At 54.3% G+C, this 17,107-nt stretch overlaps 1 protein-coding gene and 1 long non-coding RNA gene across 2 annotated transcripts in view; one reads left to right on the forward strand and one right to left on the reverse strand.

The window, feature by feature from the left end:
• The window catches only part of Srek1 (splicing regulatory glutamic acid and lysine rich protein 1), a 39,403-nt gene extending 36,949 nt beyond the window's left edge, over positions 1-2,454 (reverse strand). Inside the window, exon 1 of the mRNA XM_048368161.1 lies at positions 2,197-2,454. Coding sequence (XP_048224118.1) covers positions 2,197-2,351 — 155 coding nt within the window. The 5' untranslated portion in view covers positions 2,352-2,454. The remainder of the gene's footprint in view (positions 1-2,196) is intronic.
• Positions 1-17,107, forward strand: part of LOC125367478 — a 31,021-nt gene that overhangs the window by 8,834 nt on the left and 5,080 nt on the right. The gene's annotated exons all lie outside the window — the stretch shown is intronic.

Genomic DNA, 17,107 nt, shown 5'->3' on the forward strand with positions numbered 1-17,107 from the left:
CGTATAACAACCAGGTACTGGCAACTTCATAAAAAAGAAAACCTGTTAATAAGGCAGGTCAACACCACTAAACAAGAAGGATATGGAAAAGCAAGTTAAGGATTTTTAACTGTCATATGTGTGTTATATTCATGCTATGCTACAGTTTTGCTATGGAGGTCCATAGTTCCATTTTAATGAACCAGATATTTAAGCAAAGAGCTATTATTCTCTTTGACTTTTAAGCTCCAACAAGTAACTTTTTTTTATTAGGAAGAAACAATGAATTTTTTTCAAATCTAGCCCTGAAGAAGATAAGAGGATATAACAACTCCAAGCTCTAATCTTCCAAGTGGTAACATTTAATTATGGACACCCAGACCCAGATTTCAATCACATAATTCAACCACACAATGGCATTTTGTTTGGTAATGTTAAGAATATGTGAGGGCTGGGGATATAGCCTAGTGGCAAGAGTGCCTGCCTCGGATACACAAGGCTCTAGGTTCGATTCCCCAGCACCACATATACAGAAAACGGCCAGAAGCAGCGCTGTGGCTCAAGTGGCGGAGTGCTAGCCTTGAGCGGGAAGAAGCCAGGGACAGTGCTCAGGCCCTGAGTCCAAGGCCCGGGACTGGCCAAAAAAAAAAAAAAAAAAAAAGAATATGTGAGGCTAGGTGTAACAACAGCTGTAATACTAGCACTCTGGAGGAGGAAGCAAGAAGATCCTGGCTTGGAGGCCGAATAATACTAGCACTCTGGAGGAGGAAGCAAGAAGATCCTGGCTTGGAGGCCGAACTCTACATAGTGAGACCCTGTCTAAGAAAAAAAACAACAAAAGAATAATATCCTGTGATAAATTTCGTCTGATGATAAGACCCTGTATTCCAACATTAATATACAAGAGTTCATGTACAGAATAATTTACTGACTGGTTCCAACTCTTCCAGGATGTAACACTTCAAGTATTTCTCAATTATTAAGAAACATTATACATTAGTTAGAAAATGGCTGAAAGCATCTTCAAAAATTAAATTAAGATAAACTCTAATACTGTAGCTCAATCAAAATGCACACACATATTCATGCAGGATTTTGTCAAAACATATTACTTGAAGAAACAATCTATAAACTGAGGTTTGAGTCATCAAAGACAAAATGAACTAGAACACAAAATGTCAATGCCATGACAGATCCAATAGATGACGAGGGTGAAGGGGAGCCATCTGTTGTAGACCAAAGGAATTAAATGTCACTGATGGTCTCTGACGATACACTAGATTAAAAGAAAAATAAATAGGGGAGTTCTAACAGTCAACAGTGGCAAGTAGAATTAATGAATGCACGTGAAGAAAACACTGATGAACAGTCAATGAATTATTTCAACTTTTCTGTAGGCATTCAATACTGCAAAACAAAAATGGGAAACACTTTTAAGTGAATTTGAATATTCAAATGTGTCCTGTCAATCTGCAGTACGGCCAAATACATCCAGTGCAGCTTTTTTCCAAAAGAAGGAAATCCTGAGTGGCGCGTTGCCCTTCCTGTCGAAGGATAGTGACCTAGCCGAGCGCGTCTTACTGTCGGAGGAGGCCGTGAAAGCCGCTCCTGCGGGGCCCTCACGCGAGGCCCGGCCCTTCCCCGTACACTGGCGGGGAGGGCGCGCGCGGGCGGGGCGGGCGGGGTGCGAGGGTTCGGCCCGCGCCCCCACTCGGCCAGCCAGGTGCCCTAGACCCAGCACGCCGTCCCCCCCGCCCCGAGGAAGAGTCCGGAGCGGGGCCGTGGAACACACCCACCCCCCCGTGAGGGGCCGCGCGCGCGCGCCGTCGCCCACCGGGCCGTGGGTCCGCTCGTGGCGGGCCGCGGGGGCTCCGAGGGGCGAGCCCGGGGGCTACAGAGGCCTCCGAGGCCGCCCGCGCCCCGCGCCCCGCGCCCCGCGCCCCGCGGAGGGAGGGAGGGAGGAGCCGCTCCGGCCCGCCCGCGGCCATCTTAGGTCCCGGCCGGGAGCCCGGCCCCCGCGGCTCGGGGCGGGAAGCCGCCCGGGAGCCCGCGCGGGGACTCGGCGCCCGGCCCCGGAGGGGCGAGGGCGAGGGCCCGGGCCCGGCGGCCGCGCCCGCGGCGGGCTCGGCTCCCCCCGCTCGGCTCCGCGGCGCGCCGGCGGCCACGTGACCGGGTCGCCATGGCGCCCGCCCCTCCCCCGCCGGGCCCGGCACTCACTCGGGGGGGTAGAGCCGCAGCTCCTCGATCTCTCCCAGGAAAGAGAAGAGCGTCCGCATCTGCTCGCTGGTCACCGCCGACGACAGGTTGGTCACCTGGATCACCGCCGTGGGGATGAGGCCGAAGCCCAGGCCGAAGCCGCCGCCGCTGTTCATCCCGAGCCCGCGGCCGCCGGCCTTCCCGCTCCCCAACGTCCGCGACGCGTCAGCGACCCAGCCGCCCAGGCACCCTGCGCGCGGCCGCGAGCGCGCCCCCGCGCCCCCGCGCTCCCGCGGGCGGACTCGCGACGCCGGGCAGGTCTAGCCGCCCGCTCCGCCACTCGCCTGCTCCCCGGGCTGCGCGCACGCGCGCCAGCCGGGAGCGTCGCCTCGGCGACGGGAGCTTCTCGCGATACTTCGGCCTAAGGTTTTGTGTTTTTTCCCTCCCACGCGAGGCCGGGGAGCGCCGCCCGTCGGGCCCGGTGGGAGCCGTCGCGGGGTCCCGCTGGGGACTCTGGGTGATGGGCCTCGACATCCCGCAGCCGGGGCGGGCCCGCTGGAACTCGACGCCGGGTAGACCGGCGGCCCCTCCGGTACCCTCCCCCTCGGAGCCGACCGAGGGCCGGCGACCTGGCGGGGCCCGGGGCGAGGGTCCGCGCGGCCCGCGCCCGCGCCCGCGCCGCTTCCGGGCCCACTGGCCGGCTCACGCGGAGACTCGGCCGGGGGCAGCGGGGGCGGCGGCCGCTCCCGCCTGCGGCCCGCCGCTGCCCCGGAGGCCTGGAGCCAGGAAAGCCCGGGAGACGCCGCTCCGAGAAGCGGCCCGAAAGCTGGAAGCGGTGCTGTGGCTAAAGAGGTAGAGCGCCCGCCGGGGGGATGGGGGCGGGAGGGGGGTCGAAGAACACCCGGGGCCGAGAAATAAAGCGCTCCCTCGATCACACCTCACCCTAGCATGTGTGTATAGATAACTTCCCAATGCTAACTCTGCTGCCTTCCAACAGGATAGCTGTCTCCAGATGAAGCATGCGTGTAGTGTTTGCACGCGCGCGCACACACACACACACACACACGGAGCTGTTAAACCTGCAACTACCTCTGCAACTCGACAGTTATTCCGGGTCCTAGTAACCAAAACCAAAAAGATGACTGGTGGGTCTCAAGATAGCAGAATGTAGAAACTTGGATGTGGCCTGAGACTCAGTCCACATTGCAACTGCATCCTTAAACTACCACGTAGCAACTTGGGTGTAGTATTGTTACTAGAGCCAGCAGCTTCCCGGTCCAAACGGTTGCCTACATTAACAGAAAACAACCTTCATGTACATAAAAGTGAAAATAAATGAGTTTATTGACAGTTTTGGCCACAACTGGAATAAAAAAGAAATCCTCAGTGTGTCTCATCTTTCCCACAGCAGTGTTAACTTACAGAAAAAAAAAAAAAAAAAGAAACAAAAGCCAGACAATAGGAATAGATAGATTTAATGGTGGGGGCCAGTGATTGCAATTGGTTGATAGTCTTTCTCCTGGGCCAGGGCTCTTCAGTCTCAGCTTGGTATTTCCCTCAGGGATCCTTATTCCCAGACCCTGGGACCCTTACACCGCCAAAGAAGAGTTTCTAGAATTATTTGAAAAGGCTAATAACATAGCTTTCCCCCTTTTAGCTCCTTTTCTCTGTGCGATAAGATTCTTTTCAGATTTTTCAACAAGCGTCTAACATGTTAAATACACAGGAGAATCTTGCAGTTTCCTACTAAGCCAGTTATTACTAGAGAGGTTTGAAAAAGAAAAGGAAAACAATGCCACTCATAAACTTTTATTATTACGTTTCAATACCAGAGTTGGGAATGTGGCCTAGAGTGCTTGCCTAGCACGCATGAAGCCCTGGGTCCAAGTCCTCAGTACCACATAAAGAGAAAAGACTGGAAGTAGTGCTGTGGCTAGCCTTGAGCAAGAGAAGCTCAGGGACAGTGCCCAGGCCCTGAGTTCATGCTGGAGGACTGGCCAAAAAGTTTCAATTCCATCAGGTCAGGTTATGAATACAATGCATCATGATCCGTGTCACCCCTTTCATCTTTCTCCTGTTTTTCCCCCACCCATCCTATCGACATAACATAGTTTAATTTTCACTTAGTGTACATTGAATATATTGACTGTTTACTTTTCCTCTCCCCATTCATGTACTTCTTGTCCACCCCAAAAAAAAGAGGACAAGTACTTGGGCTGAGTCTTGGGGATTAGCCAGGAAAAAAAAAAAAAAAAAAAGAGGACGTAGTGATAAAGTGCATTCCACAATGAGCGGGCAGAATACACAAAGGCAGGAAGGACAAAAATGATAAGAGGCGGGCTGGGGATATGGCCTAGTGGCAAGAGTGCCTGCCTCATATACATGAGGCCCTGGGTTCGATTCCCCAGCACCACATATACAGAAAATGGCCAGAAGTGGCGCTGTGGCTCAAGTGGCAGAGTGCTAGTAGCCTTGAGCAAAAAGAAGCCAGGGACAGTGCTCAGGCCCAGAGTCCAAGCCCCAGGACTGGCCAAAAAAAAATAATGATAAGAAGCAAAGGGTCTAGGTAGAAAGTCTTTGCAGATAAGTTATAATGAGGTCTTGGACAAAGGTAAGTGGTGGTCTCCTAAGAAAAGCAATGAGCTATTTCAAATTCAGAGCTCATTGAATCCACTTAAAGAAAAAAAGTTATCCACTAAAAACAACAACAGACAGTTTTATTTACAATTACTAGTGCTTTCTGGTCCTCCTGAAATCTAATCATGGACCCCTAGGACTGACAACAGCTAGTCTAACACATTGGTTCTTAGATTTCAGTGTGTCTCCCCACCCCACCCCACCTCCACCCCCCTGCCAAAAAAAAAGAAAAAGAAAAATCTCCTAGAGGGCATGATAAAGCAGATTGCTGGCCCTGTTCCCAGAGTTTCTGGTCTGTAGGTTTAGAATGAGACCTACAATTTTAAAACTTTTAGCCAGTTTGCAGGTGGTCTGCACTGGTGGTCTGTGGATTTCATTTTGAGGTTCTCAAGCCAGTGATTACTGGCTTGCAAAATTGGAAAGAGCACTCTAGGCAAACTGGATAATCTACTGTTGCTTGTAAAGCAGAAGGGGGATTGAAGGATTGGGTCAATAACACTATAAATCAGGTTGAAAAAAAGACTAAGCACTTTTGTGAGGAAGAAGAAAATATTGAGATTCAGATGGGAATTTTTTTGAAAAGACATTTAAAGAAAATCTCTAGAAATAAGATATAGTTTATAATTTAAGATTGAAAATAGGAAGCTGGGCACCAATAGTTCATACCTGTAATCCTAGCTATTCAGAAAGATGAGATCTGAGGATGTTAGTTTGAAGCCAGCCTGGGCAGGAAAGTCCATGAGACTCTTAACAGCTTCCATGAGTCACCAAAAAGCCAGAAGTGGTGGAGCTTTGGCTCAAGTAGCCAGCCTTGAGAAAAAAGCTAAGGGACAGTGCCCAGGCCCTGAATTCAAACCCCAGTACCAGCATACACGCACATACACACAGTAGATATACTTATGGCAAAAGTGGCATGCATGACATCAAAGCAACAAAAACAATGAAGAGCCAAAGACAGCCAGGAAGAGTGCTTGGAATGAGGATAGTCACAAAACTTAAGGTAGGAAAAAGTAAGAAATGGAGAGGAAAGAATGGTGAAAGATGTCGACTTCTCTAACAAGGACCAGATAGAGATAAAACTTGGGACTTCTGTAATCAAAGAGGCAAACCACTCCACATGCTCAGTAGGAACAAGTGAGAGGCTCCAGTTGCTTCTCCCATACTGTGTGTGTGTTGTGTCGCTCCATCAGTACTCCATCTTGGTTATTGTAGGTTTATAATAAATTTTTAAGTGGAGAGTATAAGGCATACAATCTTCTTTTCCAAAATTGTTTACATAGATATTTTATTAGTATATTAATTGTACAAGTAATGGCCCTTGTGCCATTTGTATACTTGCATGAGACCTACAAATATTTGATGATTTAATGAAGACATCGATAACTCTTTGGCATGTGGACTCTTCTGTGAATCTGCCATGAATCCTTATTTCTCATTGCTAATGGAGCAATGACTGGAGGCAAGGAATTTTACTAAGGAAAGTAAAAGAATTAAATGATCATGAATTTGAAATGTATTGCTCGGTACTGGTAGCTCAGGCCTGTAATCCTAGTTACTGGAGGGACTCAGATCTGAGGATCACAGTTCAAAGCCAGACCAGGCAGAAAAGTTCAAGAGACTCTTTTTTTTTTTTTTAATAGAAGGAGAGGCAGGATTTATTACGTTTCCTTCTACAGACTGTTTGATTACATTTCTGTCCTGGGCACAAGCTCATTTGCATGGTTGATTTATAGCTTTAATTCACATTACAGTTGTTTCACATAAACCCCTACCCTGCTTCTTCTTCAGATGATTCTGTTAACAATCCATTCAGCACTGCATGGAAGCCTGTGAAACCAGTAGACTCCAATATGAGATTTACATTTCCACTGAGACCAATATGGGAGGAATATGGGAGATGGAGAATGGAAAAATGAAGAAACTGTTGGGTTTCAGACACACTTGACTCCCTCTCCTAGATAGTGGGCAATTGTGTACAATGCTAGCCAGTTCCGCTTCAAGAGTCTTTGATAATTGCAGTTTGTTTTTACATTATTGCTTTTCTAAGGGTAACTTTCTCTTAAAGTTATCTTTTCTGTTCTGCCTTTTGTTTGTTCCTTCCAAAAGGCATACATTTACTGAGGGCCTACCTAATGCCAAACACTGATTATGGAAGTACAAAAGGCAAGTTTGTCCTGGCCCTCAGGGAGATTATAAGTTTGCCAACCAATACAGATATCAAACAAGGATTGCACATTCTTTTAATTAGTTATGAATTCTAAACATCTGCTTTGCTGAATAAAAAATTTAAACAGAGTCTATTTTAAAAACACTGTAGAGGGCTGGGGATATAGCCTAGTTGCAAGAGTGCCTGCCTCGGATACACGAGGCCCTAGGTTCGATTCCCCAGCACCACATATACAGAAAACGGCCAGAAGCGGCGCTGTGGCTCAAGTGGCAGAGTGCTAGCCTTGAGCGGGAAGAAGCCAGGGACAGTGCTCAGGCCCTGAATCCAAGGCCCAGGACTGGCCAAAAAAAAAAAAAAAAAAAAAAACACTGTAGAAATTCTCGGGTTACCAGAACTGGCTGGGCCAAGATTATAGAGATAAAGGGTAAATGAATGAGAAGGTGAGTCTGACATTCACTGAGGGAGTTATCATTGCTTCATTGGAGAAAGAAAGTGAGGAGGGAGAGAGAGAATATGAGAATATGAATATGATTAAGAAGCAAGAGAATGTGGCTGAAATTCTAAGTGGCACTTCTGGTAAGCAGATACAGGAGAGACAAAAATTAAAGGGAAGACCCCATGAGACTCTTATCTCCAGTAAACTACTCAGAAAAAGTCGGAAGTGGCACTGTGGCTCAAGTGGTAGAGTGCTAACCTTGAGCCAAAGAGGCTCAGAGAAAGCACCCAGGCCCTGAGTTTGAGCCCCAGGACCAGGAAAAAGAAAAAAAATTAAGTTTATTGATAAAAACCATATGTATATACTAAAAGTCAGTATTATGTAGTATAGAATATGTAATTGTAAGATTGCAAATGTCCCAGAGATATGAAAGAGGGAGGTAGTCCCTCTAGTTGGAAAAGACAAGAGGAAAGTAGGCTGAAAAAGCTAAGCAGAAAAGGGACCAAAATTATTTTTAGCTATTCTAGGTTTTTTTCACTTTCTCACAAATTTCAGGATCTGTTTATCCATTTTTTTAGGATTGTACTGAATCTATAAGTGAGGTTGGAAAATTTGAGACTTCCTGGTCATGAATATATTACTTTAGGTATTCCTTACTATCTTTCCACAGCACTTTGTAGTTATTTTTCACTCTTCATTAAATTAATTCCAAAGAACATTCTTTTTGATACTATTAAGAATGGGTTACTTTCTTAATTTCATTATTATTCTTACCTAGAAATAAAATTCCATTATTTTTATGTGTTAAAAATTTATGATCTTGTACCCTGAGATCTTGTTGAGTTAGTTCAAACAGCTTTTAATGGGTTCTTTTGGATTTTCTGCACACAGGATCATATTTGCTTGTTGTCTAGGCTGACCCTGAACCCCTGGGCACAAATGGTCCTCTTGCCTCAGCTTCCTGAGTAGCTGGATTACAGGTTAATAGGATTCCAATACAGCGTTCACTGACTGGTGAGAAGGGGCCACTTGCCCTTGCCTTGTTCCCCATCTTAGGAGGAAAGCATTTACTTTCTCACCATTGAGTAGGATGTTCGTGATGGAACATTTGTAGTTTTAGACATTTACAAAGTAAACAGAAAAGGACAGGCATCCCCCCTTAACTAATCACCACCAGTTTCAACCATTATTTATGTGTTGTCATCCTTACTTCAGTTATGCCTCTATTTATACCCTCCACTCCCCCTCAATACTAAACTTCTAGGACTTTTCTAAAGTTGAAACTTTAAAAACTTTTACAGACTATGAAAAATAAAGTAGCTCTATTGAAGATAAGAGAGCTGGGGGTTCTGACAAATGGAGTCGTGTGAACACCACTCCAACCAAGATGAGAAAATTAGTTCCACTGTCTCAAAACTTCGGTCGTGCTCTTGTAGTCAAACTATTCCCCTCCCCCGTGCTTGGCACCCTTTCACCCGGCTTTCACCTCTGGAGTTCCGCCCTTTCATATAAATACATATAAATATTGCATAAATGGTATCACCTACTACATAAAATATTGAGACTGGCTTTTAAAATTTGGTATAGTACATTTGAGATGGACATACATTGTTGTGTAGCAGTAGTGTAGTTTTTTTGAGTATTGTGTGTTTGTTTTGAAGTCTCCATATAAGCCCTTGGCTGGCCTTGAATTTACAATCCTCTTGCCTTTGCCTTAGTCTCCCAAGTGTTTGGACCATAGGCATGCCCAATCACATCTGATTTAGTCTGTTTCTTTCTACTACTCAGTAATGTATGAATTGAAGAACATTTGACTTATCTCTTGTTCTAATGATTATGATAAAGCCATTAAATAATACGTGTATCAGGATTTTGTGTGAATGACATTTATTGGGTTCATTGTATGTAAAATAGTTTTTAATTATGTTGAGAGTATGTTGTGGGATTCGAGAATATAGGTATTAAAACAAAACACTGTAGAGAATGTGGGCACATGTTAAATCTGGAAAGCTACTTCTTTACTTTTTTTGGTTTGTCATGGGGCTTGAACTCGGGGCCTGCATGCTGTTCTTGAGCTCTTCAGCTCAAGGCTAGCACTCTACCACTTGAGCCACAGCACCAATTCTGGTTTTCTGGTAGTTAATTGGAGATAAGAGTCTCACAGACTGCCCTGCTCAGGCTGGCTTTGAACCATGATCCTCATATCTCAGCCTCCTGAGTAGGATTACAGGCATGAGTCACCAGCATACAGCATGGAAAGCTACTTCTATTCCACTTGCTATAAGCTGTGGTTCCATTGTGAATTTAGTTTCCAGACCTTTTCCTCTGTTATTTTGGATCTGTCCTATGCTTGGCCCTCTCAAGAGGTAGACTTGACTTGTTGCTGTTGTTTTTTGTTTTTAATCACAGTTCACTTTCAAAGGAATTTCACTTAGAAATGTTCAACATCCTTAGTCATATAGGAAATATGAATCAAAGTGACATCCATCTCAACACAGACAGAAAGGTGATCATAAAGAAAACAAACCACAAATGTTGGTGAGGATGACGGGAAAAAGGAACCCCTCACATGGAATGTAAATGAGTTCATCCACTATAGAAATCAGTATGGTGGGGGTTGGGAATGTGGCCTAGTGGCAAGAGTGATTGCCCTCGTATACATGAAGCCCTAGGTTTGATTCCTCAGCACCACATATATAGAAAATGGCCAGAGGTGGCGCTGTGTGCTCAAGTGGCAGAGTGCTAGCCTTGAGCAAAAAGAAGCCAGGGACAGTGCTCAGGCCCTGAGTTCAAGGCCCAGGTACTGGCAAAAAGAAAAGAAATCAGTATGGTGGTTCCTCAAAAAACTAGACATAGACCTACCTTATGATCCATTATACCACTCCTGGGCATATATCTGAAGGGGGCTAGCTACCTAGAATCAAGATACTTGATAACAATCCCCATGTTTATAGCAGCATTATTCCCAAATTCAAACCTATGGAGTCAACCTAGGTGCCCATTAACTAATGAATGCATAAAGAAACTGTTGTATATATACATAATGGAATACTATTCACCTTTGAAAGGAGAATGGAATTGTGCTGTTATAGGAAATACATGAAAATCATGCTAAATGAAATAAGCCAGACTGAAAAAGACAAATATAGTATGTTTTCTCATGTAGACCTAAAAAGAATGACAGTGTGAAGCTGAGAGATTGTTCAAGCATGGGAACCATGAGTGGGGGAATCAGAGGGAGGTGGATGGTGAATTTGATTAAAGTACTGCATACATATGTACAAAAAGAGAATAGTCATGTAAAAGTGCTCAGAAGAAAGGTAAGAAAGAACAGAGAACTAGCCTCTGTTGGGTCACTCCTGTAATCTTAACTACTTAAAGGCTGAGAACTGAGGTTATGGTTCGAAGCCAGCCTGGGCAAGAAAGTCTGTGAGGATCTTATCTCCAACTAACCACCAGAAAACCAGAAGTGGTGCTGTGGCTCAAAGTGGTAGAGCTCTAGCCTTGAGCAAAAGAGCTCAGGACAACACCCAGGCCCTGAGTTCATGCCCACAACCAACAAGGAAAAAAAAATAGGATAAACTGATCCAAGTGGATTATGTGCCTGAACAACAGATCCACTTCTGGCTGTTAGGTAGTTAATTGGCAGTAAGTCTCATGGACATTCTTGCCCAGGCTGGCCTTGAGCCTCAAACCTCCCATTTCAGAACCCCCGAGTACCAGGATTTTGGATCTGAGCCCAGTGAGATGCATTTTTTTAAGTTGTTGGTTTTTTTTAGTGGTGCTGTAGTTTGAACTCAACTCGTGCTTTCTAGGCAGGCGTTCTATCATTTGAGTCACTCTGCCAGCTCTTAGTACCAATCTTAATAAGGGGCCTGGGTGGGCAATGGTGTCCACATTCCAGGATTTGGGGACCTAAAAGCAAGCCGCAGATGGGCGTCTGCAGAGGGAAGAAGTCCTAAAAACTGCCTCCTACACCTGGCCGGTCAATCCCCACGGCCTGCACAGGTAGGGGCTGTCCCAGAGCCGTGGCAGAGAAAGACAGGTGCAGGCAGTTAGCTCAATGGTCCAAGCATGGGCTTGGTCTCTGTTCTTAACTCTGCCTTGGAGGATATATAATTTTAAACCAAAATTACTGTTTTCTTCATTTGTTCATAGGAAGTACTTTCATTGTTTGTGGCTCATGGCCTCCTCCGCAGATCCCCTGAAGATTGGCAGTGATTTTTCTCTCCTGCTTCTTGGGGAGCTGTTATTCATTTAACTAACTTCTCACCCGAGGAGAGTATAAGTCGTTTGTGGAAACCATCGGTCTTGCTTGCCTTGTCTCCCTATGCATCCGACAGAATTATAAATGATAGATCGACACCTCAGGCTTAAACGAACAGGGTATGGGCCAATGGAAATGGGGGGGTGGTGGTGAACAAGCTATAGCGCGCAAGTCTGTCTCAAAAAGAACTCCGCTCCTGCAGGATCAGGCTCAGCGTTTGGAATCACCCTGCAGTTTCTCTACCCAAAATGATTTCTTTGGACTTGAACTGGCTAAGTGACGCTCACGCCCCACGGGCAGATGCCCCGCCACCTGAGCCACGCCCTGGCGCCCCGATCCGTCCTAACCGCGGCCCCCGGCCACGGGCGGCCGGGACGTGTGGCGAGCGCTCGGGCTAACTGCGGAGGTCCGGACTGGGCCGACCCGCGGGGCACGGGCCCGGCGCTGCGGGGAGCCCCGGGGAGTGTGGCGCTGCGGCCGGCCGCAGCCCGGCTTCCGCGGGGACGCCCCTCCGCCCAGGGTCGCCGGCCTCCCGCCTTCCGTCGGAGGGCGGCGCTGCGGGGCACGTTCCTGGGCGCGCGCGCTCCCGGCCGTGGTCCCCACCGCCCTCACACGCCGACCGCCCGGGGAAGCGGTACAGGACGCGCCTGCCTCGGAGGGCCCCGGCGGCCCCGCGCACGCGGCGGGACACGGGCCCCGCGGTCCGTCTCCTCAACTCACAGCTCCGCGTGAAGCTGCGTGAGCGGCCGGTGCGCGTGGGACACACAGAAAGCTGCGCGCGCCTTCCGCTGGGAAACGGCTTCGGAGCCCCGTCGGGGGAGGGACTCGGCGGTGACAGGGGCCTCCCTCCCCCCCCCCTCGGCACTCGCGATCAGGCGACCCCCGGTAAACGCCCAGCGGTGAGGAGACGCGGGGGCCTCGCTGGCGAGAAGGTTTTAAAGAGGTCGCCCCTCCATCCAGAAAGGCGTCCTGAGGCACTTCCGGCTTTCGGCTACTCGCGCCCGCGTCCCACACGTCCCCGCCGGCTCCGCCCCCTCCAGGCTCCGCCCCCGCCCGGCTCTGCTCCGCCCCGCTGGCTCCGCCCCCGCCAGGCTCCGCTCTGTCCCCGCCCCCCTCCGGCTCCGCCCCGCTGGCTCCACCCCCTCCGGCTCTGCTCCCTCGCCGGCTCCGCCCCCCGCCCGGCTCTGCTCCGCCCCTCCGGCTCCGCCCCCGCCAGGGCTCCGCTCTGCCCCCGCCCCGCTCTGCCCCCGCCCGCTCTGTCCCCGCCCCTCCGGCTCCCCGCCCCCGCCCGCTCTGTCCCCCCCCCTCCGGCTCCGCCCCCGCTGGCTCCACCCCCTCCGGCTCTGCTCCCTCGCCGGCTCCGCCCTCGCCTGCTCGGCTCCGCCCCTCCCGGCTCCGCCCCCTCCGGCGCTCGCCCTCGCGCTGGAGCGTGGCCGGCCCACGGTCCGTGCTTTCCCCCCGACGCCGGGGGCACGAAGCAGCGTGGAAGAGCCCGCCTCGCCGGGCCTGGGACCCCCAGCTGCTCCGGAGGCCGAACCGAGGACCGGGGTTCAGAGCCAGCCCGCCGGGGACGTCCGGGGACCCTCAGCCCCCCCCATAACCCCAGAGCGCAGGCCGCGAGCCGGGGGGAGCCGGGGGGGGGGGGGGAGGGAGCCGGGGACAGCGCCGGAGCCCGGGGGGGGGGGGAGCCGGGGACAGCGCCGGAGCCCGGGGGAGCCGCGGGGGGGGGTCGTGCGGGGGGTCGTGCCGGACACCAGGGAGGCCTCGGCCGCGCCGTCCGCCCGGCCATCTGCAGACGCCGAAGCCCCTGACGGGCCCGCCCGCCTCCCCGGGGCCGGGCCGTCCGCGCCTCCCCCTCCCCCTCCCTCCTTCCCCCTCCCTCCCTCCCTCGTCCCCTTCCCCCTCCCTCTCCCCCTCCCTCCCCCGTCCCCTCCCGCCTCCCTCTCCCCCTCCCTCCCTCTCCCGGTGCTCCGGGCAGCCTCGCCGCGTCCTGGGCGTCGATGGCTCGCGGCCCCTCGGTTCAGCTCGCGGCGCTGCGATCCGCTCCTCCGCTGCGGCTCCAATCTTGGACGTGGCCGCCGTCTCGGCTCCCCGGACGGCCCGTCGCTGCCTCCCCTGCCGCCCCGGCCCCTCGGCCTCGCGGGGCGCCGCGGAGCTCACGTCGAACACCCCGTCCCCAGGACGCGCTGTCCGGGCTGGGAGGAAGGAAGCAGGCGCCCCCCCCCCCCCCGTGGGCCTGGAGCCGGCGCCGCGGAGGCCCTGCGGACCCCCCGGGCGGGCGGAGACCCTGCGGACCCCCCGGGCGGGCGGAGACCCTGCGGACCCCCCCGGGCGGAGACCCTGCGGACCCCCCGGGCGGGCGGAGACCCTGCGGACCCCCCGGGCGGGCGGAGACCCTGCGGACCCCCCGGGCGGAGACCCTGCGGACCCCCCGGGCGGGCGGAGACCCTGCGGACCCCCCGGGCGGGCGGAGACCCTGCGGACCCACCGGGCGGACGGAGACCCTGCGGACCCCCCGGGCGGAGACCCTGCGGACCCCCCGGGCGGGCGGAGACCCTGCGGACCCACCGGGCGGACGGAGACCCTGCGGACCCCCCGGGCGGAGACCCTGCGGACCCCCCGGGCGGGCGGAGACCCTGCGGACCCACCCGGCGGGCGGGAAAGGAGGGGCGCCCGGGGGATGGGGCGGGGCGGGGGCCGGGAACCGCAGCTCAGCGCCCGCCCCCCTCCCTCCCCACGGGCCGCCGGGCAGCCTGGCCGCGCTCTCTCCTGTGCTCTAATCCCGCGTGGGTTAGCCCTCCCTCCCTCCCTCTCCCTCCCCCTCCCTCCCTCCCTCTCCCTCCCTCCCCCCCTCCCTCCCTCTCTCCCTCCCCCCCTCCCTCCCTCTCCCTCCCTCCCTCTCCCTCCCTCCCCCCTCCCTCCCTCTCTCCCTCCCCCCCTCTCCCTCCCCCTCCCTCTCTCTCCCTCCCCCTCCCGCCCTCCCTCCCCGCCCTCCCTCTCCGGCGCTTCCTTCTCCTTCGCTGCCCGGTGACTCCATGACTCGTGTCCACTAAGTGTCCCTCGTGCACGGGCGACCGAGACACGCGCCCCGGAGCGCGGACGCCACGCAACACTCGCGTGTAAGGCCACGCAACTAACACTCGCGTGTAAGGCCACGCACCGGCGCTCGCGTGTAAGGCCACGCAACTAACACTCGCGTGTAAGGCCACGCACCGGCGCTCGCGTGTAAGGCCACGCAACTAACACTCGCGTGTCAGGCCACGCACCGGCACCCGCGGAGGGATGGACCTGGACTCGGACCCCGGGGGCCCCTTGGGTTTGCAAACCGCGTCCTGCGGACGGGAAAACCAGAGAATGAAGGACCCGGCGCTCGAGGCTCCCGTGGCTCCCGTGGCTCCGCGGCTCCGGCGGCTCCCGTGGCTCTGGCGGCTCCCGTGGCTCCCGTGGCTCCGGCAGCTCCCGTGGCTCTGGCGGCTCCCGTGGCTCCGGCAGCTCCCGTGGCTCCGGCGGCTCCCGTGGCTCCGGCGGCTCCCGTGGCTCCGGCGGCTCCCGTGGCTCCGGCGGCTCCGGCAGCTCCCGTGGCTCCGGCGGCTCCCGTGGCTCCGGCGGCTCCCGTGGCTCCGGCGGCTCCCGTGGCTCCGGTGGCTCCGCGGCTCCGGCAGCTCCCGTGGCTCCGGTGGCTCCCGTGGCTCCGGCGGCGCCCGTGGCTCCCGTGGCTCCGGCGGCTCCCGTGGCTCTGGCGGCTCCCGTGGCTCCGCAGCTCCGGCGGCTCCCGTGGCTCCGGCGGCTCCCGTGGCTCCGGCGGCTCCCGTGGCTCCGCAGCTCCGGCGGCTCCCGTGGCTCCGGCGGCTCCCGTGGCTCCGGCGGCTCCGTGGCTCCGGTGGCTCCCGTGGCTCCCGTGGTGCCCGTGGCTCCCGTGGCTCCGGCGGCTCCCGTGGCTCCGGCGGCTCCCGTGGCTCCCGTGGCTCTGGCGGCTCCCGTGGCTCCCGTGGCTCCGGCAGCTCCCGTGGCTCCCGTGGCTCCGGCAGCTCCCGTGGCTCCCGTGGCTCCGCAGCTCCGGCGGCTCCCGTGGCTCCGGCGGCTCCGTGGCTCCGGTGGCTCCCGTGGCTCCGGCGGTGCCCGTGGCTCCCGTGGCTCCGGCGGCTCCCGTGGCTCCCGCGGCTCCCGCGGCTCCCGTGGCTCCGGCGGTGCCCGTGGCTCCCGCGGCTCCCGCGGCTCCCGTGGCTCCGGCGGCTCCCGTGGCTCCGGCGGCTCCCGTGGCTCCGGCGGCTCCCGTGGCTCCCGTGGCTCCGGCGGCTCCCGTGGCTCCGGCGGCTCCCGTGGCTCCCGTGGCTCCGGCGGCTCCCGTGGCTCCCGTGGCTCCGGCGGCGCCCGTGGCTCCCGCGGCTCCCGTGGCTCCGGCGCCGCCCCCCCTGCTAGCCGCTCAGGAGGCTGGGACCTGAGGATCACGGTCTGAAGCCAAGCCCGGCAGGAAAGTCCACGGGGCCGCCTCTCCCGTGAACCCCCGGAAAGCCGGCAGGGGCGCTGCGGCTCGGAGCGGCAGAGCGCTGGCCGTGCGCAGGGACGGCGCCGAAGCCGTGGGTTCAAACCCACAGCCGACGGTGGACTCAGGCTGGATGCAAGGCCTCGGCTCTGTCACCGCACACAGGCTGGCCGTCGGAAGGAAGCCGTCCCAAGCGGGACTGACCCGCCAGACGTTGTGCTCTGAGGAGCGCTTCCGGGAAGGTCAGTTTAGGAAATGCATAGGCGTGAGCAGTGAGCTGCTGACTGGAGAGAGGGGCAGAATCTATCTGTATTTATACGCGTGCGTGTGGTGGTCCAGTGGAAGACCATCACTGTTCATAGTTCTCCCCTGTCACCCAGCTACTCAGGAGGCTGAGATCTGAGGATCGGGGTTCAGAGCCAGCCTGGGCAGGAAAGTCCGTGGGACTCTTAGGTCCAATTAACCACCAGAAAACCAGAAGGGGCGCTGTGGCTCAAGTGGCAGAGCGCTAGCCTCGGGCCGAAGAGCTCGGGGACAGCGCCCAGGCCGAGTTCAAGCCCCATGACTGACCCGAAGGAAAAACAACCACATACCTCAAAAAAAAAAAAAGTGTGACCCGGCATACTATCTGTCCGCTTTCAAAAAACGGATTAAATATCTCTACATAGAGCATTCAATCATGATGTCTGTTCTTTCTAGGAAGATGGGTGTAAAAACATGGAGTGCTACCTTGAGAAATTTACTTTCTTACTACCAACTCTACAAATGATTCTTCCTGTTCTTAGAAGACTATCCATTTCTTTGAGGGGCAGTATATGATAAAGAATGGCCCAAAAGACATTTATAATGTCCATGCACACGATAGTTCCCAAGAGTACTGACAATGAGACTAAAATGCATACTTCCAGAATTTTCATTCATTTGATTTTCTGCTTTTGTTAG

Source organism: Perognathus longimembris, chromosome 19, assembly GCF_023159225.1.
Source record: "Perognathus longimembris pacificus isolate PPM17 chromosome 19, ASM2315922v1, whole genome shotgun sequence".
Classification (NCBI taxonomy): Eukaryota; Metazoa; Chordata; class Mammalia; order Rodentia; family Heteromyidae; genus Perognathus; species Perognathus longimembris.